The sequence below is a fragment of the Bos indicus genome, chromosome 1 (assembly GCF_029378745.1).
Source record: "Bos indicus isolate NIAB-ARS_2022 breed Sahiwal x Tharparkar chromosome 1, NIAB-ARS_B.indTharparkar_mat_pri_1.0, whole genome shotgun sequence".
NCBI classification, from domain to species: Eukaryota; Metazoa; Chordata; class Mammalia; order Artiodactyla; family Bovidae; genus Bos; species Bos indicus.
In genome coordinates, this window is record NC_091760.1 from 126,059,261 (window position 1) to 126,083,928 (window position 24,668).

The 24,668-nt window shown below is 42.4% G+C and overlaps 1 protein-coding gene across 4 annotated transcripts in view; it reads left to right on the forward strand.

The window, feature by feature from the left end:
* The window catches only part of SLC9A9 (solute carrier family 9 member A9), a 663,806-nt gene extending 643,368 nt beyond the window's left edge, over positions 1–20,438 (forward strand). For 3 of the 4 annotated variants that reach the window (XM_070770059.1, XM_070770128.1, XM_070770176.1), the window contains 2 exons: positions 17,358–17,463; positions 18,772–20,438. In XM_070770059.1, the coding sequence (XP_070626160.1) occupies positions 17,358–17,463; positions 18,772–18,987 (322 nt within the window). In that variant the 3' untranslated portion in view covers positions 18,988–20,438. The remainder of the gene's footprint in view (positions 1–17,357; positions 17,464–18,771) is intronic. The other variant, XR_011561320.1, reaches the window with a different exon arrangement.
* The last annotated feature ends 4,230 nt before the right edge of the window (positions 20,439–24,668 follow it).

Below are 24,668 nucleotides of genomic sequence, written 5' to 3' on the forward strand. Positions count from 1 at the left end.
GGCAAGGTTCTGTGTACGGAAAAGCATAACGGCAAACAAGAGCTACCCTGGGGAGATCCAAATCAGCTGAAACCCATGGCTGTGGTTTTTCCCACCTTTCCTTCTGTGGCCAGTCCAGCCCTACTCATCCCTCACACCCTCCTCTCAAAGGCCCTGTCCAGTGTCATTTCGCATGATGTTATTTCTTGCCAGTTAAATCCCGAATAAGGTTCAGGTTTCAGATAATACCCTTTCCAAAAGAATTTGCATGTTAACAGAAAATCCGAAATATGTTTCAAATCTTAATTTAATTCAACAAACATCAATTGAAAGGACTCATTCTGTCTGCTGAGCATTAAACACTGCAGATACAGAAAGGAATGAGACAATGTTCCTCCCTCAAGGAGCTCACAGTCTAACAGGGGAGGAGATATAAAGTCAAATAGTTCTTATATATTACAATAAATATAATCAGAAAGTTGACCGAAGGCCTATGGGAACCACAGCTTAAAAAAAAAAAAAAATCCCTAGTTAGTATACAGGAATAGATAAAGAAGAACTTTATGATTTGCCGCATGTAACAAAAATCCAAATAACAATAGCTTAATCAAAATAGAGGTTTCATCTCATGTAAAAGAAGTCCAGTATTAATCAACCTACAGCTGGTAACAGACTTATAGAATGTCATCAATATTCCTGTGGTCCTCCTATCTTTCTCTTCGATCATCCTTGGTATACAGCTTCTATCATCAAGCTTATCTCATGGCCCCAGAATGGCTGCTGGAGCTTCAGACGGCACATACAAGTCTCAGGCAAGAAGAGAGAAAGGACAAACTTGATGCTCTTTGGAGAGCTTGCCTAGAAATTCTACCCAACAAACTTCTTCCATTTCATTGGCCACCTAATCTACTGAGGAAATAGAACCTCTTGCGACTGTAAGAGAAAAAGGGAGACTGGATATTGGATAGGCAAAAAGCAATCTATCACTTAGACTTTAAAGAATAAATGGACCTCCTCCAAAGACAAAGTGAGGAAGGACATTCCCGGTAAAGGAAACAGAACATGCAAAGAAAAAAATCTATATAGTATTTGGTAAATATGGAAACTGTGAGTAGCCTACAAAGCCTTCCAAGTCTTTGTAAACCAACTTTGCTTTTTTAAGTTAGTGAATCTTCTAACTTTGGGGTATGTATTATGGTTATTGTTATTCATAGGAAGCTCTTTATTTAGAAGGAATTTGAGGGGGGACCCCAAGATGAAAAAGCTAAAAGAGAGCAGCTCTGGCCCAAGGTGGGAATGGAGGAGGAGAATTGAACTTTAATAATTAAAAGGTAGAGAGCAGAAAGTCCTAGGAAAGGAGTAAATAAAAGATCAATAATTTCAGAGGGGCTTCCCCGGTAGCTCAGTTGGTAAATAATCCACCTGCAATGAAGGAGATCCTGGTTCACAGTGACAGTTGAGTTTTATCTGAAGGAATGTAGGATTTCCAAGTGCCAAAGTGAAAAGAAAAACTGTTCAAATGGAAGGAACATCATATGCAAAGGCCCAGAGGTTCAGTGACACATAAACAGGAATCACTGCCTCACAAGTATGGGGAATGGAGTTGAGAAGGTGTGTGGTATCAGCAAGGGATAAGGAAGTTCAAGTATCTAACCCAGGACATAGCCATGGTGGAGGCCTCTGATCTCACCCCTTGACAGTACTGTGGTAGCAGTCATGCATTTGTACTCCAACTTCTTTTAATAATAACTGGGATACATTTGTAATTTGGGTTCTCAATACACATAAGCTATTGATATTAATAAAATGTAGCATATATGAGGCCTGAATCTGGATCCACATCTATCCAAAAAGCAAAAAAAATCCCACAGAACACTACTCAGTCACCTTTGGAATTAGTCTGTGGTGCCTCCCCACCAAAATTATTGCATCCTAACTCTCTAAGTCTCAAATCACACAACTACTCAGTCCTTAAGTCACCCAACCCTGGCACTTGAAACCCTGAGGAGAGACTGCACTAGTGTATGCTCACCCTCCTCTATGGGCGTCTCTCTCCATCCAAACTTTGGGGCTGTTAATGTGGCAGATGCTTTGGGAAAATGATTTGCAAACTGTACAAGGCTATCCATAGTAGGTCAGGGAATCATTTCAATAACTCAAGATCAACATTTCTTCAAAAAGAAAGAAAAGAAATATGCAAGAATACCACATTAGAGTAGGACAGACTACTCTGTAGTAACAAACACCTCCCAAATCTCAGTTGCCATCAAACACTTTTATTTTTCTCTTACTTAAAGACTGCTAAGGATGCAGATGACCCTCTAGAGTGGCAGTCCTCCGTGTGGCCACCCAGTGATGCAAGCAACTTTGATCTGTGACTCCACCGTCTCAACCTGAGACCTCCTTGGGTCACCATATCAGGAAGAGAGTCAGCTGGAGGGATGCTGGCTTCCTGTGTTTCAGGGCTGAAATGATACTAGTCACCATGACCAGGGGCTTCCCAGGTGGCACCAGTGGTAAAGAACCCACCTGCTAATGCAGGAGACAAGAGATGCTGGTTCAGTCCTTGGGTTGGGAAGATCCCCTGGAGGAGGGCATAGCAACCCACTCCAGTATTCTTGCCTGGAGAATCCCATGGACAGAGGAGCCTGGCGGGCTATGGTCAATGGGGTTGCTCAAGGTCGAACACAACTGAAGCAACTTAGCACACATGCATGCATCATGACCAGAGCACATTGGTCAGAGTTACTGATATGGCCCTAGTTACTTCAAAGAAGCCCGTGTACCTTCTTCAAAGATGCTGATGTACCAGAAAGACAGGAGACCTGGGTATTGGTGCATTCTAGTAATGCCCAAGATAAGCAAATAGAGGACAGAGAGAATGGGATAGGGTAGGATGGGGGAATAGGACTAGGAATAAAAAAAATAGGAGTAGGAATAGATCCAAGTGGACCACAAAACTATCTTTAGTTTTATGACTCTGTAGATGCTAGGACATGTACTGGGAAGTACTTGTAAAATGCATTTCCAGGTAGGGGTTAGAGGTGGGGAAAAAAGTTTGCAAGTGACTACAGCTGAGAGAAAAATGTGCCTGGAGAGGAAAGTGAGATTATTTATGACAAGTGACCCTGTAATAACACAGGGCTCTCCTCTTGTGTCCTCTCAAAGGAAAAAGATTTTCTAATGTCTCCTGAACAGGCTTCATTCCACAGCTCAAAATAACCCAGCATTGTATATCCCGATTCCCGAACGTGCAAAAAACTCTGTGGATTACAGCAGTCAGCATTGCTGGGGAGTGTGTGTGTGGGAGAGAAAGAGAGATTTGTTTTCCTCAAAAAGCCAAGGGATGTGCATTCTACTAGGAGTTCACTAAATGCCCAGGAAGAGGCAGTGTCTTCAGAGTACAGAAAAGTGGGATTCACCTCAAGGACAACCAGGGCTTAGAAGAACACAGTGATGAGAAACGGCTGCTCTAAGGTGACCTTAAAAGCCCGATGCCCAACATGAAAACACCTCCCTTCCGAGCAAGTGTCTTAGCCCTGTGGAGGCAGGTCATTCCTACGTCAGGTGTCTCGGAATGTAAGTGCTTCATCTGAAGCCCTGCTGACATGAAACAGTGAGCCAAGCCTCCCTGGGCACTTCTGTGCAGGACACAGCTCCTAGAACACGAGGGAATCTTCTGGAAGTCAGTGTAGCAGCCAGCAGAAGAAACAATAGGAATGCAGGCCATGTTAGCGGGGAGCAAATTGGGGGACATTTTAAATATATCTCTAATACCTACAATTCCTCAAAGGACACAGCGAAAACCAGTAATAATAATGTTAACTAATATTTGTTGAGCACTTATTATGTGCCCAGACCTGCGCTTTTTTATCTCACTTAATCCTCTCCCCTATGAGATCACTATTATAAGCTATTTCCATTTTATGGATGGCAAAAATGAGGCTCAAAGAGCTTAGGAAATTTGCTTACTCACAGATAATAAGAGTTGTGATTCAAACCCAACCTGTCTACTCCCCACAAATAAATAAAAAATACACTGAAGACATGGGATTATTCAGAAGAAGCAGGAAGTTATGAGCTAAATTATATCCCCCTCCCCAAAAGGTATTTGTCATTGTTCAGTCACTAAGTCATGTCCAACTCTTTGCAACCCCGTGGACTGTAGCACACCAGGCTTCCCCATCCTCCACTATCTCCCAGAGTTTGCTCAAGCTCATGTCCACTGAGTTGGTGATACTATCTAACTATATCATCCTCTGCTGCCCCTTTTTCTCCTGCCCTCAATCTTTCCCAGCATCAGACTTTTTTCCAGTGAGTCAGCTCTTCACATCAGGTGGCCCAAGTATTGAAGCTTCAACCTCAGCATCAGTCCTTCCAATGAGTATTCAGCGTTGATTGGTTGACTGGTTTGATCTCCTTGCAGTCCAAGGGACTCTTAAGAGTATTCTCTGGCACCACAGTTTAAAAGCATCAATTCATAGGTGCTCAGCCTTCTTTGTGGTCCAACTCTCACATTCGTACATAACTACTGGAAAAACCATGACTTTGACTATATGCACCTTTGTCTACAAAGTGATGTCTCTGCTTTGTAATATGCTGTCTAGGTTTTTCATAGCTTTTCTTCCAAGGAGCAAGTGTCTTTTAAAGATAGATTGAAGTCCTAACCCCTCATACCTCACAATGTAAGCTTCTTTGGAAATAGGTGCTTTGCAAATATAATTATTTAAATTAAGACTAAGTCATAGTGGAATGGGATGGGGCCCTAATCCAATAACACTGGTTTCCTTATAAAGACAATCCTGTGAAGACCCAGGGGGACAGCATGGGAAGGTGAAGATAGTGATATAGGGATGTACCTACAAGGCAAGGAACACTCAGGAGTTCAGGCTGTGACCAGTATCCAGAAGAGAGGCAGCGGCCAGCTTGGCTCTCAGAGGTGTCAGAAGGAACCAGCCCTGCCATACCTTGATCTCAGACTCCTAGCTTCCAGAACTGTGAGACAGTACATTTCTGTTATTTTAAGCCACCCCATGTGTAGACTTTGTGATGCAGCCCTGGTAATCAAAGACACAAGGTAATTGCAATCTCTAAATAATTACCTAACCAGACCTACTGGAGCATCATGAGTCTCCTTAGTAAGGAGAAAATAGAGGCACCAAGAGTTGAAGACATTTGCTCAAACTGAGAGGCAGTCACAAGCCAGAACCTCAGCCATCTGTGTTCGGTGTCTGCTGCCTTCCTCCCCGTGAAAGCATTTGAGAGAGTCAGTTCCTAGGCAGGTTGATAGGGAGTCTAGGGGTCCCCAAGGAGAGAGGGGTCTGGAATTCTCAAGGAGGAAGAAAGGACAAACTTCTTTTTCTTTCTCCACATTCCTTAGGATTATATAACAATAATGTATCCTGCCTAAGGACAGTCTTTGGATTAAACCTTCTGTTATCTTAAAATGTAAATTATGGGAGTAGGTCTGATGAGGTCTTTACAACCTCCAGACATTCTTTGGATTATATAACTTCATTGTTAACACTAGCAAGCGGGTACTCTTTCTGCCCCCTTCTGATGCCTATGTCAGAAGCTTTCTCTATCTCCTTTATACTTTAATAAAACTTTATTACACAAAAGCTCTGAGCGATCAAGCCTCGTCTCTGGCCCCGGATTGAATTCTTCTCCTCCGGGGGCCAAGAATCCCGGTGTATTCGCGTGATTCAACAACAACCTTTCACATTGAAGGTAGTTTCCTCTTTAGCTCTGTGCTCTGAGCATCCTGACCCATGGTCCACGTTCAAGCTGTCAGTAGGGAAGTGACTATTCCTATTTCCCCGAAGCAGAAGATGAGTACATGGGGGCTCCTGCCCATGTCCACAGGAGGACGAGTCCCCCTCAGGCATACATTCTATTCTTATGTCCAGCAAAAGGGCCCAGGCTCATGGATGAGCCAGAGAGGTTTCGGGCAGGCTTAGGCACCTCCATATTAAATATGAACTCTGGGATAGCTAGCTGAGACTCCAGCACTCACAAGACCACATTCAATCAGTGTTGGGGGGTTGGGGCAGAAATCAAATAAAAATTTCACTCCAAACCAGAGTGGAGACTCGGAATGCTGGTGCACAGTCACTTCTCACAGCCCAGTTCTTCAAAACACCGCAAGGCAAGTGACCCATAAAGCCTCTGGTTGAAATCACCATGAGCTAACAGAGGGGGTCTGGGTCTTTGGCAGCACTTCCCCTAACGACCAGAAGGCTAGGAAAAGCCAAGATTCACTCTGTGTGAGTAACTGCAGCATTCATCTCCACAACTGTTTTCTGTCAAAACAATGAGCCAAGTGTAACCTTCTCCATGGTGCAAATGGACTAAACTGCAGCTGATAGGCAGCAAAGATTCCTGGAAATCTGTGATCCCATTCTGTGCCCAAAGGGAAAAATCTTCAGGACACAATAGTAGGAGGAGAAGCAATGGTAGTAAAAGTAACATTATGGTCATTGTTATCATTGTACGGTGTAGCCCACAGATGTGGCACGTCCACAACCAGAGTCCTTCAAGAGACGAGATGTCATTCTGCTCCACATTACTTAGACCACTTAGTGGTTTTCAAGGGGTTGTTATTGTGCAGATTGCTAGGACCCTACCCAGGGGGTCAGGGTCAATGGGTCGGAAATCTGCATTTTAAGAAGCAAAAAGCCATTGTAATACAAATATCAGGTGACCACACTTGGAGAAACTCCAGGTTTAGACTTTCTTTTGTATTTAGATCCAAGGCTGTGTATCAGATGAGCTCTCAGGTTTCTTTCCCTCCAGCCTCATGATTCCAATATTTCCCTCTGTTTATCTTGTGTCCACTTGCCCTACTTACACCGGCTGCTTTGGTATCCTACAACTGTCTTCTTTCCTTTAACCTTTCCAACAAATTCCACTGCCCTTTCTCTGCCCCTAGATTGTCTATCTGGAGCTGATAGAATTAATATTTAGTAGGAAATGGCACCCCACTCCAGTACTCTTGCCTGGAAAATCCCATGGACGGAGGAGCCTGGTAGGCTGCAGTCCATGGGGTCGCTAAGAGTCGGACACGACTGAGCGACTTCACTTTCACTTTTCACTTTCATGCATTGGAGAAGGAAATGGCAACCCACTCCAATGTTCTTGCCTGGAGAATCCCAGGGACAGAGGAGCCTGGTGGGCTGCCGTATATGGGGTTGCACAGAGTCGGACACGACTGAAGTGACTTAGCAGCAGCAGGTAGACCTTATAGATACCAGTGATAGAAACCAACTCCCTATACAAATAGGATAGCAACCAGGTCATTTTTTTGGTCTTTAGTCTGCCCTAGTCCTTAATACTTAATTGCCAGTTTCCTAGCTCAGGATCTCTAGGGGAGCATGGATACATTTTAAGGTATCTCTAAAATGTCCTGTGAAATTGTATGCAAATGATGAGCACACAGGCATTTTTTTGCTCGCCCAAGACCAGGGGAGGTTAAGAACCATGATTCCAGGTACCACTGGGCTCACCTGGTGTAACATAGGAAGTTCATTCTGGTAAATCAAACCTACAGTGGTTGAATTATGGAAAATTCCAAGTTAGCTTGGGCAATTCAGACAGAGTACAAATGTACTCTAGATTTACAAATCTAGCTAGACCACATCCCCATTCATTAATAATGTGCTGCTGCTGCTAAGTCACTTGTCATGTCTGACTCTGTGTGACCATACTATTAATAATTACCAATGATATAAGATCAAATAAAATACAGTCCTGGAGGGTTCTGGGAAGAAGACAGTGGCAACAGCAGTCTTTCAATTTCTGGAGCAGTCAAGACCCTGAGAGTTCTTAAAATTATGCACAAATGATGAGCACATGGGCATTTTTTTCAGAGGGCTCCCTTCCAGGTCAGTGTGCAGCATTCAGGAGAAAGGACCTTGGAGTGGCATCGAAATTGAGCGGCATAGAGATGCTAGCGATGATTGGAAAGGCAAGGTCCACATCAGCTGGTGGGGGTGTAGGGGGAGGCAGTGGGCATAGGAAACAGGGCAGGAAAGCTCAGAATGCAAGCTGCCATGTTTACCACTATATAAACACAGCAGAAGAGGGATCCCTGTGAAGTCAGGACAGCTTTCCTGAACTTAAAGAACGACTGCCTCATTCTTTAAGTTCAGGAAAACTAATTTTGCATAAAACTGAACAATAGAAAAGAAGTCAGATCCCATAGAGACTTATTATAAGGGAAAAAAAGAGGATAAGGAACAGAATAACATCTCTACAAATAATGAAAAAATGCCAGAAAGATGTACCCATAAATAGATCAAAACTATAACATACTATATTAAAACATACTATATTTTAACTAGGTTAAAAGACATTAAGAAAATGATACAAGCTATGAAAGAACAAAATAAATCAGAATAAGAAAAAACTCTGGAGACAATTTAAAAGTTTAAAAACATATATTTCAGAAATGAATAGCAAATCAGAAGGGCTACACAAGCAAATAAACACAATGGATAATACCTTAGGAGAAATTTCAGGTAAAAGGAAAGTGTTTTAAGTTAAAAAGAAATGAAGAAAAAAGATTTTAAAGGTTTAAGAGAAAGTGAAAAAAAATGAAGACAGGTAAAGAAGACTGAACATTCAGACAAAAAAGAATTCTTGAAAAAGAAAAGAAAAGCAAGGAAACAAGAGAAGTCCTAATTCAAGAGAACTTTCTTGAAACACAACACACTTAACACACTGGGAACTACACACTGAAAGAGCACACGATGTACATGAGACTATCAATTAGGAACAACAAATATCAGGGAAAATTAGTGAAATTAATGAACTTAAAAAAAAAAGTCCTTTGGGCATCTGAAGAAAAAATACATGGTTTATAAGGGAAAGAAAATTATATTTTCATTAGACTTTTCAGGGGCAATTCCTTACGTCAAAAGAAAATAAAAACATATTTAAGTAATCAACTAAAGAAAGCATAGGTCAACAATTTTATTTCCGGAAAACAGACTTGCAATATATAAAGGGCACTATTATCAATATGCACGAACTCAGAGAACATTCCCATGAATCCTTCCTGAGGAATCTACTAAAGAACAAGCTTCAGACAATCCAAATGACTAGAAAGACATTGACATAAGGCCTGAAGGTGAGCATTAAATATATAGTTACCTGTAGAGCTCAGATTTAATGAGGTCTGAGAGAGAATATAGAATGTAGTGGTTATATGTTCTGACTGTGTAAATATAGCACAATTATGTATAGCTGTACTGTAGATTTTCTTTATTTAATAAGCTAGAATGGCAGACAGAGAAGGCAATGGCACCCCACTCCAGTACTCTTGCCTGGAAAATGCCATGGACGGAGGAGCCTGGTGGGCTGCACTCCATGGGGTCACTAAGAGTTGGACACAACTGAGCGACTTCACTTTCACTTTTCACTTTCATGCACTGGAGAAGGAAATGGCAACCCACTCCAGTGTTCTTGCCTGGAAAATCCCAGGGACGGGGGAGCCTGGTGGGCTGCCGTCTATGGGGTCGCACAGAGTCAGACACGACTGAAGTGAGTTAGCAGCAGCAGCAGCAGCAGAATGACAGAAGGATAAGCAGAAATGTTTAAATATTATAAAATATCCATATTCTGTAATTATTATGGTGGTATTATTATTATTATGAGATTACTATAATACTATGTATAAAATAAATGAGTCATTATAGGATATTCTAATTTTATCCATTTCCTATATACTTGAGAATCATAAATTCTTGAACAGAATTGGAAGTATCCATAGGAACTCATGAGATATATAACCAGTGGTGTGGTGAAGCTGGTTTACAAGAGCTGGTAAGAATAGGTTGTACACATCTTGCCCAGATCAACATTTAATGACTGCATGTTGATATATTAGAATAAGCCATAGTGGGAGTGTTTACACTGTGGAAATTGGGAAATGCTACAAATCTGCCCTTTTTTTCTAGTGAGTCAGTTGTTACACATTTACCAGCACCCCATTGTATACTGCAACCCTTGATGCCCAGATTGTCGTATTAAATAACCATCTCTCACTGAAAAAAACACCAAGGAATGTTGTAGAAATAGCTGGTTTGAGGTCCAAAACAGGAAATGTACAAGATGAACCTACAACTTGTCATACAGATGACAAGGAAGCTATCAAATATACTAGCATTATGTCAATAGGACTCAGAAGCCAATCTGAAGATTCCCATTGACCAAAAAGCTTCAGTTTGAGCTTCAGTGATGATAATAATGTCAATCAAATTCATTTAAATTCATTACTTCATGATGATATTTAAGCAAAGAAAAAGTCATTTTCAGGGAGTCATAACCAATCATTATCTGGAAAACAAGTAAACAGAGGGAATAAATCAAACATTTATTTTGCCCTTCCTATATTGACTATTCCACCGAACATTCCAACAGGACAAATGAAAAATGTCTCTTTATAAAAGTATTCTACCTAATAAAAGAACAAAAAGATAAAATTAGAATTTCACTGTTTGCACATCCCAGTGAGCAAATAGACATAGGTATGACACGTCAGTGGCTGCTGAGATCACACAGAGAGAGACAGCCAGATATGCTGTGCCTTCTTGAGTCTTGCTGAAGGGAGAGAATAGAATCTGCGTCTGATCCCATCTCTGGATCCAGCTGGCAATTTGAAGGAAATACAAAGGGCAGAGGAACATGATGGGTTGCACATGAGTTTACAACCAGCAATTCAGACTATGGGAAACTCCACAGGTCAAATGGCCCAAGCTCTTCAGCAGATAAATTATAAAGAAAAGGGTGGAAGAGTAATCTATAGATTAAAAGACATAATACATTTTTTAAATAGGCAAGACCAAACTGTAGTGTGTCAGAATGCACATTTAAGTGACAAAACTATAATAAAAACTCAAAGAAGTGATTAGTGTAACAGTCAGGATACAGTTACTTTTGGGGAAAGGAATAAGTTTTGATTAGGATGAGACACCTGGAAAGGGCTTCAAGGGTTAGGCCACATAGTTCTGTTTCCTGAAATCTGGAAGCTTCCACTAAGATACAATACATTAGGCTTTTGAGGTTTGATGTATCCCTTTTTCATTTTACAATAAGAGGTTTTATTTAATAATAAATTTCTTGCCCTCTGGCTTTCCAAGTGATTCAGTGGGTAAGCAATTCAGGAGATGTGGGTTTGATCCCTGGATCAGAAAGATTCCCTGGAGAAAGAAATGGCAAGCCACTTCAGTATTCTTGTCTGGAGAATCCCATGGATAGAGGAGGCTGGTGGGTTACAAAGAGTTGGACACGACTGAACAGATTGAGCACGCGCACACACACATCCTTGCTCTCAGGGAGCTTAGAATCTAAAGAGGGAGACAGAGATGTAAACAATTAACTTCAGGACAATGTGATAAATGCTATCAGGCGAGTATGTACACATTGACCTTGAAGGGAGACCAAATAGACACATGAGTGGCAGAACTCACAGATCAAGCTGAAGGGGGTTACAGTCACTCCTTGCTAGCTTATTCTAGACAGTTCTGCTTACTCATCAGAATGTTTATCCAGACTTCCGTTCTGCCCCAGCAGTTATCTAGGGCCATTTCCTCGAGAATGGTAAAGGTTAGGATTGTCAACCAAAGGTATACATGTTCATCCGTGTGTGTGAATAGCAGGTTTCTACCTTTTCTTTGATTTTAAACCAGAATTTCATGGATAGCCTAGGAGGACAAGGTGCATTCTTGATAGATTGTTCTGGAAATAGAGTGGTTCCTGGGACAGGATCTCATCCCTATGTTCCCTGTGAGTGCCTGGTGCAGAACTGAAGTCAAGCAAGAGAGAAGAGAGTGATGAAACAGCTTAAAGAGGAGGGCTTTGGATGGCCTCTTAAAGCCTTCCTCCAACCTGAACCTCAAGGACAACTTAGCAGAATGGTTGATCACATCCTTAGGCAAGATGGCAAGACAGTGAGTGTCTAATTACAGAATCCAATAAATCCAAAGGAAAGAGGGGGCACACACTCAACTTGTCAGCCCCCATTTCCCGTGAAACAAAGCATAAAGGGTGTGATTTGTACATTGAAATCAAAGAAAGACAGGATGTGTACAATTTGGGGATGTCCTCTGCTAGTTCTGTTCATGGATGCTGAGTAAAGAACCATGTGGGGTCTCAGCAAATGGGACGTAGTTTTATGAAGGTGAAAAGTGAAAGTCACTCAGTCGTGTCTGACTCTTTGAGACCCCAAAGACAATGGGCAAAAAATGATGATTTAAAATAATCAAAACATTTTACAGATGAGCCTGTTTATAGGGCAGGAATAGAGACACAGACATAAAGAACAGATGTGTAAACACAGTGAGGAAGGGGAGGGTGGGAAGAATTGAGAGATTGGGATTGACAAATACACACTGCTGCTGCTGCTGCTAAGTCACTTCAGTCGTGTCCAACTCTGTGAGACCCCATAGACGGCAGCCCACCAGGCTCCCCCGCCCCTGGGATTCTCCAGGCAAGAACACTGGAGTGGGTTGCCATTTCCTTCTCCAGTGCATGAAAGTGAAAAGTGAAAGTGAAGTCGCTCAGTCCTGTCCCACTCTTAGCGACCCCATGGACCGCAGCCTACCAGGCTCCTCCCTCCATGGGATTTTCCAGGCGTAAAATAGCTAGCTAGTGGGAAGCTGCGGTATAGCACAGGGAGCTCAGCTTCATGCTCTGTGACGACCTAGAGATGTGGGATGTGAGTGGGAGGGGAGAGAGCTTCAAGAAGGAGATATGTGTATACATATGGCTGATTCATCACTTTGTTGTACAGCAGAAACCAACAGAACACTGTAAAACAATAATACTCCAATAAAAATTTTAAATAAGTAAAATAATCAAAGCAAAAATGAACAGAAGAGAGAAATCAATGTCACCATGTACTTTGGAAGTTAGTTCAGTTAAGCACTAAATTTAGGTCTGGACCTGCTGATAGCAGATGCATTTTCTCTTTTGGCCTGAGTTAATTGTCTTTCCTATTTCACGCGTGTTAAATTCTGGGTAGAGCTCCAGCTTTTACTTACATCTCCTAAACCAAACTGCTATTCCCAAACTCATGCCCTTTAAAGATGAGAAAAGTCATTGGTTTTTTCCCCCCCTAGAGCCTAACATTTCATCTCGATGTATTTCTAACTTATTAGAAAAGCAAAACTAGCTGTACCAAAAATACCCAGTGGGGAATATCTCTCTCTCTCCAAACATATACTAGAACCTGATAAGAAAAATAACCCAGTTTGCAAAATCAGCAGTAGGGGTTTTCTGGAGATCAAAAGAGTTTTCTTACTATTTTAATAATTCCAGTAACCCTGGTGATCTAGCCACTTTCCAGACCCTGCTCAGCAATGAAGAACTCAGAAAGTCACTGATTCCCCCATTCCAAATCAGTTATCCAATCAGATGAGACCTGTTACTTGGTGTCTCTGTAACAGAAGGAAGATGCTCAATGTGATGGAAATGTCTGGGATCTCAAGCCCAACTGGCTGGATTCCACTGAGCAATTCTTTTATTCTCTTTGAGTTTACTGTCTTCATCAATTCAACAACTATTTCTTGAACATCTAAAATATATCAACCACTGTACCAGGTGAAGGGGACAGCCCTACCCTCAAAGTGACCACCACCTAGAGACAAGAATATATGGCAAAAACACTTTGCAGGCTATACAGTGACAGTCGCTCAGTCGTGTCTGACTCTTTGCAACCCCATGGACTGTAGCCCACCAGGCTCCTCTGTCCATGGGATTCTCCAGGCAAGAATACTGGAGTGGGTTGCTATTCCCTTCTCCAGGGGATCTTCCCAACTCAGGGATTGAACCTGGGTCTCCCACACTGTAGGCAGATTCTTCAGCATATGAGCCACCAGACTGTAACTGTTAATTTTCTTATGTGGGTACCCCATTAGCTTTGCACATAAAATAAAAACATGTGAGTCTGTGAAGGAACAAATGAATGATCAAGCAAGTGAGATATGATGGCTGTTTTCTAGCCACTTTATCTTGTGCCATTACCACATGGTCCCATTGGTCTAATATCTTAGTCCCAAGAAGTCCGTTTTGACTTGACCTTCCTCAGCCTTTTATCCTCAGGAAATCCTCATCTGCTGGCTGTCATCTGCCCCCTTCATTCTTCCCTTGGCATAGTCACCCAGAATCTACCTCCATCACTCAAAGCACCTTTGAATATTTTCCTAGACCACAAATTCAATAAACATCCATTGAGCACATAACATTATATATGGCAAGCTCTGGGCAAACTAAGATGTTGGCAAACATATATCCTGCTCCACGTGGTGTCTGTGGATGGCACTTACACATTCCATTCACTGCCACAGGATGTATGTGTTATTCCTTTGACCTGAAGCTACTGAGACACAGCCAGAATGGCATCATGAGTTTCCTAGAAGAAGAGTTTTATGTCAACAAATTATCCTACCTCTCACCTACCACCTGATACCAGCCCCCCATACAATAATGTTTAACCCAAATAGCTATTTTTGGTACAGGAGCAGTTTAAAGTTTCCAACTACTAAGTACTAGCTTGTGACTCCTGATACCACACCAAGGGCTGAGTGCCATTCTCTCATCTCTACCTTAGCATCATTTCTCCTGTGTTATGTGAACAACAATCAACACACCACTTTCTCCAAAAAGTATTACTTAAGAAATATTTTTTTTTAATAAAATAGCATTTGAATGGCATGTGAGAGAGTCCAACACCATTTCCCCACATTATATCAGCTAACATTCACAGCAATACTTGAGGCTCACAGGGGTCAGTCACTAGACCATAGGTCATAGAGTCAGTGAAGGGGCAGAGTTACCAGTTGTATGCAAGTCTTCTGAGTTGGGAATCCCAGAGCCTGTCCAGAGGGACCAAATGGTAGCCCATTTGGTCCAGGCCTCACATTCACAGAAAGCCACAAAGTAAGTGATTAAGTGTTAGCTCCATTAATAAGACACAGAGAGTTAAAGAGATACCTCATGGAGGGCAAGAGGAGAAGGGGACAACAGAGGATCCAGAGATGGTGGGATGGTATCACTGACTCCAATGGACATGAGTTTGAGCAAATGGGAGATAGTGAAGAATGGGAAAGCCTGGCATGTCGCAGTCCATGGGGTCACAAAGAGACGGACACAACTGAGCCACTGAGCAATGACATCAAGATGAAAAGAAGAAAATGTTCATTATGCAATTTTAAATTTGTGTTTTCCTTTGGTGACATGGTTTTGGAATTTTTATTTTTCAGCATATTGAGAATCTCAAACAATGGAAGTTTCCCAGGCCTCTCCTAAACTTAGAACCTTGACAAACCCCATTTTTACTTACACAGTCTCGCTAAAAATGTTGCTTATTTGCTGTCACTTTTCCTTCTGGAAATAAAATTGGCTGGATTTTCTTTGATTTATGTGCTGTGCTTGCTAAGTCACTTCAGTCGTGTCCAACTCTTGCAATCCCATGGACTGTAGCTCCTCTGTAGAACCCCAGGCTCCTCTGCCCATGGGATACTGCAAGCAAGAATACTGGAGTGGGTTGTCATTTCCTTCTCCAGGGGATCTTCCTGACCCAGGGACCGAACCTGCGTCTCTTGTGTCTCCTGCATTGGCAGGTGGGTTATTTACTACTAGCGCCACCTGGGAATCTGTCACTTTTCCATCTGGAAATAAAATTGGCTGAATTTTCTTTGACTTACACTCCAGTTATATGTTTGTGTGTGTGTATGTGTGTGTGTGTGTGTGTATCCTCCATCTCAGCTCCCTATTAAAAAAAATTTTTTCCCCTGACCTATGCACAGCATAAAGCCTATTAGACCACATGCTCCTGCCTGAGCGGATCCACAGCTCACCAGCAGGGGTGTGGTCTGTGAGCTTTTCTCCATGAAGAACCAACTGGTCACATACTCAATCCCACCCTGAGAAATTCCCTTCTGCTAGCATATGATGTTTGTGGATGCAGATAGCAAAGGGAGCCTCTGGATTACTTAAAATCATCATATATTTAGGCCTCAATGCCTTCATCCATAAAATGAAGGAAATAACACTCTGTAATAAAAATTAATGGAAGATCATCAAGAGCTTTCCAGAGTTGTGGATAGACTTGCAAGATGTCGCAGGCAATGGCAGGTGCTGAACTGTAATATCTTCCCCATCCTTAACTGAGCACAACAGCTGAGCATCTGAAAGGAGTCATCAAGTTTTCTGCTCACAGTTGCAATCACAGACCCTCTTAAGTATCTCTTCAATCGCTCTCCTCACATCGTAACTAGGCTGTGTTCATGAGCCTCTCCTGCTTTGTCCCCACTGTGGGGGTGAATGATTCAAAGCCAGAGGCCAGTCGATTCCTGGCCTCCGCCAGCCGCATGCCCCTCTGTCCCACACACTCAGGGCATCCTGGAATGATGGAGTGGTGTCATCCACGCGTGGATGGGCTCCAGTAGAGCCTCCACCAAGATCTTCTCTTGAGTGCCTGGGGGTGAGTGTGCATCTTCATGCACCAACATTAAATGCTTTTTTTTCCCCTCTCCCTATTTATTATAGCATTTCAGAAAGTTGACGAGGTGAACTATTCTCCAGCAGAGGAAATAATACAAAGCTTGAAAGTTGTTTCTGATGGAATGGTGAAATAATTTCATTACCTTTCTGGGAGGGAAAAAAAAAAAAGGCAACGTGAGGCGGCAGCCTCTAGGGATTTCATTATTGCTAGATTGGAAGGAAACCTAAAGGCTTTAGATAAATAGGTTTTTCTTTTAACTCGTTAGAGCACTTTGGGACGAAGAGAGGAGAAAGACAGGTATTAGACAGTAGAATAAACCTAGCTCCAGCTTATTTACATAATTTTGTATGGCAATGCATTGATGTATGAAGTATAAAGTGACTGTGTTGAATAGTGAAAATAACTATTTTGGCAAAATCTGTGTTTACTACCCAGTTCTCAAATGAGGGAATGTTTTATGAAATGCCTCTTGCTTTTTTGTGTGAAAATTACTAGTGGTTTAAGCTGTGTGTGCAGTTTTAGGAAAACACAATCTTTTATGCTATTATTTCAAATAATTATTAAGAATATATTCTCTAAGCAGAGGAGACATTGAGTAGGAGAGGCGAGAAGAGGACCACTTACACCTCTCTGACATTGGCTGGTTCGGGTGTCATTTCCCCATGAGTAAAGACTACCAGGAGGGCTGGGAAAGTGTGGGGATCAAAGAACATAAATAGCAAATTTGTGCAGGCCACATTACTTCCTCAGTGAGAGAGTAGGGGATTTGAAGGTAAAAATAACTATCTTTCACTGCATGCAAAGTTTTGTGCTATGTGAGAAACTCAATCCTGACTTCCTCTTGGCAAGTATTCCTTAACAGGCCTCACAGATACCTGAAACCAATTCTAACCCACTCTGGTCCTCCACTGACCACCACGTTACCTGAATGGTGTGGCCCAATTTCCCGACTGCTCACCAGTCCTCAGGCCTATGGGGTGAGTAAACATCTCGTGAGGGACAGGCTTGGTGAATACTGATAAAACCCAGAACCTTGGGGCTATTTCTTCCCTCCTTGAGGAGGAAGCATACAGTTCTTAAAATTCACTGCACCAAGAAGCTTCTCTCTTTTCTTTTCCATTGCTGCTGATGTGGGCTCATTCTTCTTTTCATAAATGCAATTTTTTACTGTCACCAATATTTTTAACCATAAAATGAATTTAGAAAAATATAGACTAAGTAATGTGAACTCACAAACTGCTGTTTTGAGGCTTTGAATATCAGGCCAGGTGCCTTATAGCTGAAGGGAGTAGAATAAAAAAAAATGCTGAGAAGCAATTAGACTCCCTCCCAGTACATCAGAGTGTCAGAGATGGGAGAGGAGCAGAATCTTGGAGTTTGTGGCACCCTTGGAGGTGGCCGACCCCATGTCTAAACAGGAAAAGTCATCTCAGATCTCAGATGTGCTCAAAACACAACAGCCTGAGCCGGCGATTCTCGAAGTGTGTCCTTGGACCAGCAGTTTCAGCCTCACTTGGAAATTTGTTTTAAACAAAGATTCTCAGGCCCCACCTCAGAATAGTATCTGGGCTTCAAGGAGTGATTCCAGTACAGGCTGAAGTTCGAAACCACTGACCTAAGATCACCTAACCAGGGCTCATTCTACAGGGAATTCTGTGATGTCTTCCCAAAGCCAATGAAAGAAAACTTGAGATTTTAATTCCTTTTCTGCAAGGGGAGGACAACTTAATTGGCCAGATCTAGTTGGTTTCCACCATTACCCACCATGGAAACTTCCAACCACTTTTAGCCTTGGGATACTCATCCCATTTGAAACTTTTCAAAGAAAATATAGCAGACATTGAGTTAAAATATTAAAACCAATACTGGTGCATTCCAAAACCAATATTGGGAATCATTCTGTACTCTGAGGTCAAACGATTCTAAAAACTCCTCTCATCCAGGTTAGATACCCATTCAAAACATCGATAGCATTTTATTCTAACTCCTCTTTAGCATTTTATTTAACCCACAGACATGCTCAATTGGCACACGTTCTCTTACTGATGAGACTTGGAGACTTCTTATGATTGTGTGATGATGTCCATCTTCAAGGTCATCTTAGAAATGTTTCACAACTCCTGCGGACATGGAAAAGGTTATATGCGGCATACCAGAAACTTCAGCCAAGTCAAGACAGGACAGTGTAAAAACGAAAATGAACATCCTGTTCTCCTATACTGCAGGACTGCCATTGTCTTCTGCTTTTATCAAGTGAACTCTCTCTCTTTCTCTCCAAAATCTAGGAACATCTCAAAGAGGATGATGAATGCATCGTAAACCAGGACGAGCTTGCCATGAATTACCAGGAGCAAGGCACCTCACCCTGCAACCCTCCCAGGGAGGACCAGAAAGCTTCACCCCAGACTCCAAGCAAGGAAAACATTTACGAGGGGGACCTTGGCCTGGGAAGCTATGAACTCAAGCTTGAGAAAACTCCTAGTCAATCCCAGATGAACTGATGGGCGTGAACAGCGCAGACATGATCACAGGTCATGCAGGGCTCACTGAGGAATATAAGCCAAGCTGATGAGGCCAAGTGCATGGAAAGAGGCTAGAAAGTATATGAAGGGCAGAAAGGAGAGATTCAAAACATACATCCTCTGGTGCCCACAGAAATGAGAATTTATTATCATCCCTCTATATTAGGCAACTGATTTAAGTTTTAGACAGTGCCATTTTTATTAATGAATTGGGGAAGGTGGGGGGGTGGGGGGTGTGGGGATAGGAGACAGGTGGCTAGTTGCTGGAAGGATGAAACAGTTGTTCTTGTGTCTGCAAGGTATTTCTTTCTGTGTACAGCTCTCCTGACCCTTCCCTCAGATTTGAGATTCTATTCCCTCATTAGGGAGAGGTTTAAAACTCTGTTTAAAAAGAGTTTCTGAGCTTAAACGCGTGGCTCCTAAGCTGAAGGGAATACCCATGTATTCAGGAAGTGACACGTTTTCATGTTTAGAACCTAGGGTCCCACTCGCTCCTAGTGATCCAGGGCTATTTGTGCAGATAAGTGCTCCACACCACTGCTGATGGCCTTGGTGCGTGGGGACCCCTGTCCTCCTGGGCATCATCTTCAAGCGGCTCCTGCCGCTACTTGAAGGGGTGGGTTCCTGATAGCTGGGAAGCACTCCGCACTAAACGCAATGCCGCTTTCCACCTTGGCGGGACCCCTTCCAGGGACAGTGGGGTTCTCTTCCCCGCACCAGGTTTCAGCTTTCCTATCCTTGCTTGCATTCGAGTCACTTCCTGGCTCTGTGGCAGGTCCTTCTGTCTGTGGGGCTATGAGATCCCATAGCCCAGGCTCCTCTCCAGTTATAGTTCCACCTGAGAACAGCCGCGCGGTGCGGGAGCTAGAAGAGCAGGACTGCGCATGCGCAGAGCCCCCCCCCACCCGGCCCCCGCCCTCACCCCCGGCAGCGCCAAGGACACAGCATCAGCACCCTCCTCACAAGACGTGGCTCGTGGCCTGTGGCGGAGAGACCAACACAACAGCTTTTAATTCAGCTGCACGACCTGTGCCTTTATGCCATTAAGATACCTCAAACCCAGCTTCTCTTGAAATAACAGATGTTCATATCAGACCCCAAAAAGGTCAGCCCAAAAAGGGCAGCCCGAGTCCTAGGTGCCCAGGTTCTGAAGAGTCTGCATCTGAGGGTGAGCATCTTCCTGGGGCCCAAAGCTTGAAAGTAACATATGCTTTGCTGACAAGTCTTTAGGCTTTCGACACGAACCATGGAGGTGCCGGGTACGCCGCTATGCACAGCAATCCTCTTGCTTTCTAAACGGTAGAATCCAGGGCACAAATTATTTTCTACTCAGCTAAGTATATCCTGGTCATTCCAGATAAATATGGCAAGCGGTAGAGCATGAAGTTTTCTAATTTGACTTAATCCTAATAAAACTTTGTTATAAAGTACGATTGTGTTCGCTAGTACATTATTTTAAAACGTCCTTTACTGTCCTGGGACTTACCTTGTAGCTCAGTCGGTTTACCGACTGCAATGCAAGAGACCCAGGTTCGATTCCTGGATCTCCAGGGAACATCCCCTGGAGAAAGAAATGGAAATCCACTCTAGTATTCTTGCCTGGAGAATCCCCATGGAGAAAGGAGCCTGGCCCGCTACAGTCCATGGGGTCATAAGAGCCGGCCACGACTTAGTGACTAAGCCACCATCTACCGTCCTTGCTAATTGGCAGTGCTAAGCCCTTACTCCTGAAGTGCCAGGTGAAAGGTGATGCAAGGGAGATGCAGGCATCCTCTGGCCAGGAAGAGTCATGGGAGTTTCTGGCCGAGTCAGTGATGCATGCAGAGAGCAAGAGGCTGGGAGGACATAAGGGAGGGTGGAATCAGACAGAGGAGAGCACATCCTCCTTTCACAGGACAGGGGACCAGAAACCAAAAAGAGCTCCAAAAATAGGGGAGGAGGGACTAGAGGAGAAAGGACCAAAGGAAGGGCAAAAGAGAAAGGTTCATCTTAACTTCTGCCTTTACCATGTGAAAGGAAGGGATGGGAACTCATATTTTGTTTCTTTCCTTTTGCACGGAAAAAGACACACCAAGGAAAGAGAAGATCCCCCTGAAACAGACAAATGTGAGTGGGGGCAGAAGTGGAAAGGAAGGAGAGAAATATGACATGCTGGATAAAAATGAGGTGGGGTGAAGAGGGAAAGATACACAGTCTAACCCAGCACCAACTTGCTAAGATGGCAGAGTAAAAATAGCCTCCTAGCCACAGGCAAAGCTCTCTTCTGCTTGGAAAAAGAATCTTTTTTCCAGCTAAACATCCTGAACCGTTACCCACAGGAGATTGTGCATGTGTGCTCAGTCGTGTCTGACTCTTTGCAACCCCATGGACTGTAGCCCCACCAGGCTCCTCTGACCATGGAATTTCCCATGTAAGAATACTGGAGTGGGTTGCCATTTCCTTCTCCAGGGGATCTTCCCAACCCAGGGATTGAACCTGTGTCTCCTGCATTGGCAGGCAGATTCTTTACCTACTGTGCCACCTGGGAAGCCCCACAAGAAGATTGAGGGCTTCTTAATCTGGGTTGGACCACTTACCCCAGTGACTCCAGGTAGGTATGATATTGGGAGTTTGAGGAAATTGTGTCCCACCCCATAAGACAGAATTCTAGCTTCAAGATGTAATAACCAGCCTCTTTCCCTCTGAGTCAGCCCAAGACCAGAACAGAGGCTAACTGGTGAACCAGCTAGCAATTTATAAACCCCAAATTCCCTTTTTTCCCCTGTTGTGAAGAAAAATAATTTATGATCTTAAGAAATGCTCCGTGCTTTGATTATAGCATCTGGGTTATGCAATTCAAGCCTATTATTTACTTCCAGTTTCTAGTGAATAATAAAGGCAAAGGAGCTTTATTCAAACCACTAATGCTTGCATTCATTATTAGAGCTTTAAACAGCACCCTAATTAATTGGTTTATGGTTCTTCTTTGAACTTCTTACCATATATACGTCACACATACACACACGCACGCACACACACACACAGTAGCTCTCACTGTCAGGGTCCCAGCTAACACCTCTGTAGTTTTCTGCCTGGTACTCAGCACATGTCTGAACGAGTTTGAAGCCCGGTGGCAAATGCTGTCACGGTCTTCATTCATAAAGTTTCTAGAAACTTCTTGGAGGACAACTTAATGGTATAAATCAAAGCTGAAAATTCAAATACTCTTTGACCCACCAGTTTTATGGGCAAAATTTTGATTCCAGATATTTAAGGATTTTGTACATACAAAGGATATTTATTAAAACAAATGAATTGCTACCCTGGTTAAATAAAACATGCCACAGGCATCTCATGAAACAGCATCATATGTACTTATATGGAATCATCTCCAAGATATATTGCTAAAGAAGAAGACCAAAGAAGAAGAAGAAGCCAGTATGACTGGCTCTTAAGAATTGAAGAGAGACCTAACAGTTTTGTATCTTTTGGGTTTTGTACACTGTTCTGTTCAGTTCAGTTCAGTCACTCAGTCGTGTCCAACTCTTTGCAACTGCATGAATCGCAGCACGCCAGGCTTCCCTGTCCATCACCAACTCCCGGAGTTCACTCAGACTCACGTCCATCGAGTCAGTGATGCCACCCAGCCATCTCATCTTCTGTCGTCCCCTTCTCCTCCTGCCCCCAATCCCTCCCAGAATCAGACTCTTTTCCAGTGAGTCAACTCTTCGCATGAGGTGGCCAAAGTACTGGAGTTTCAGCTTTAGCATCATTCCTTCCAAAGAAATCCCAGGGCTGATCTCTTTCAGAATGGACTGGTTGGATCTCCTTGCAGTCCACAGGACTCTCAAGAGTCTTCTCCAACACCACAGTTCAAAAGCACCAAATCTTCGGCGCTCAGCCTTCTTCACAGTCCAACTCTCACATCCATACATGACCACAGGAAAAACCATAGCCTTGACTAGACAGACCTTTGTTGGCAAAGTAATGTCTCTGCTTTTGAATATGCTATCTAGGTTGGTCATAACTTTCCTCCAAGGAGTAAGCGTCTTTTAATTTCATGGCTGCGGTCACCATCTGCAGTGATTTTGGAGCCCAGAAAAATAAAGTCTGCCACTGTTTCCACTGTTTCCCCATCTATTTCCCATGAAGTGATGGGACTGGATGCCATGACCTTGTACACTGTAGATGCATTATTTATTCAAAATAATAATGAGAAGAAGAAAATTCCTATGAAATAACACATTGAGGTGCTGAGCTAAAATAGGAAGTATGGACTGGAAAAGCTATTTTACAACACAGTCTTTGAGACCTTGAGAATACCAAGTATAGCATCAATAGTACCAAGAGCTTCTGGTTTATTCATTTGCATCATTCAACACATATGGATGCAAACTATATTAAAGGTCTTTAAAATTCAAAGACATGTGACTCAGTCTCATCAAATATCTAGAAAAAGACAGACACTATAAGGTATCTAGACATATGATAAAGGTATAGTAACCAAAACACTGTAGTATTGGCTCAGAAATAAGCAAAGAGAACAAGAAAATCTGCTACAAAGGACAGAAACAAATTCATGACCTGTATTTAGAAACTTAGTTCATAAAAAATGTCATTTCAGCTTGGGAGAATAGATGGACAGACTATTAACCAATAAACAGTATAGACCAATTTGACATTCAGTATGGAAAAAATAAGAAAATTAGGTAATACTCTGAACATACACAAAATTAAATTCCAAGTAACTTTAAGAGTTAAATGGAAAAAGTAAACCTGCAGGATAACAAAAATATAAAATAAAATATGGATATGCATACGGATGGTCTTCCTGAGAAAGATACAAATGAAAAACAAAGAATGATACATTTGACTACACAAAAATATAAAATTTCTTATAATTAAAAACACAACAAGCAAAATTTTTAAATGAAGCAGAGAAAACTATACATATTCGTTGTTTGTGTGACTAAGGATTATTCTTCAAATTATACAAAGAACTCTTACTGATGCATGAGGGAAAAAAAATTTCTGAATACAAAAATATGTCAAAAGTATGTAGAATCAGATATCCAGACTTCTTCTTTTATGCTTCCCTGTAGAAAAGAAATGCTTGGCATTTATGCATGAGGAGGTATACAAAATGATATTCATTGTGACACAGTTATTACAAAATACTGGCAGAGATGGGGAATATCCATCAATAGCAGGGGTTAACTAAACTGTATTATACCCGTATTCTGCAGCAGTTATACTCTCTGTAGAGATGGACCTATACACATAAACTCACATGGAAATATTTTCAAGATAAATTGTTAGTGAAAAAGTCTGGACTGACTCCCAGCAGACTGATAACAAGATGAGGAATGAGAATAGGAGAGCTGAATCAAGAGAGCCTTTTGGTTTATCTGCATTACTTTTAATTTTCACAATGATATTATTTTCATATATAATCAGCTCTTGCAGCTTTGGCTTCAAGATGGGGGAAGGCGGTGAAGGTGTGGTCAAGAAAGTTGTCATGGAGGAACTTACATCTGAGGGAGGTCTTGAAAGATGAGAGTGTTTGACCAAGCAGATATGATAGATGCTGAACTATGGGGCAAGAGGTGGGGTGGATCCTGTATTAATATTTCCAGTATTAATAGAATATGGAAAAGGCATTCCAATCAAAGGAGAGAACC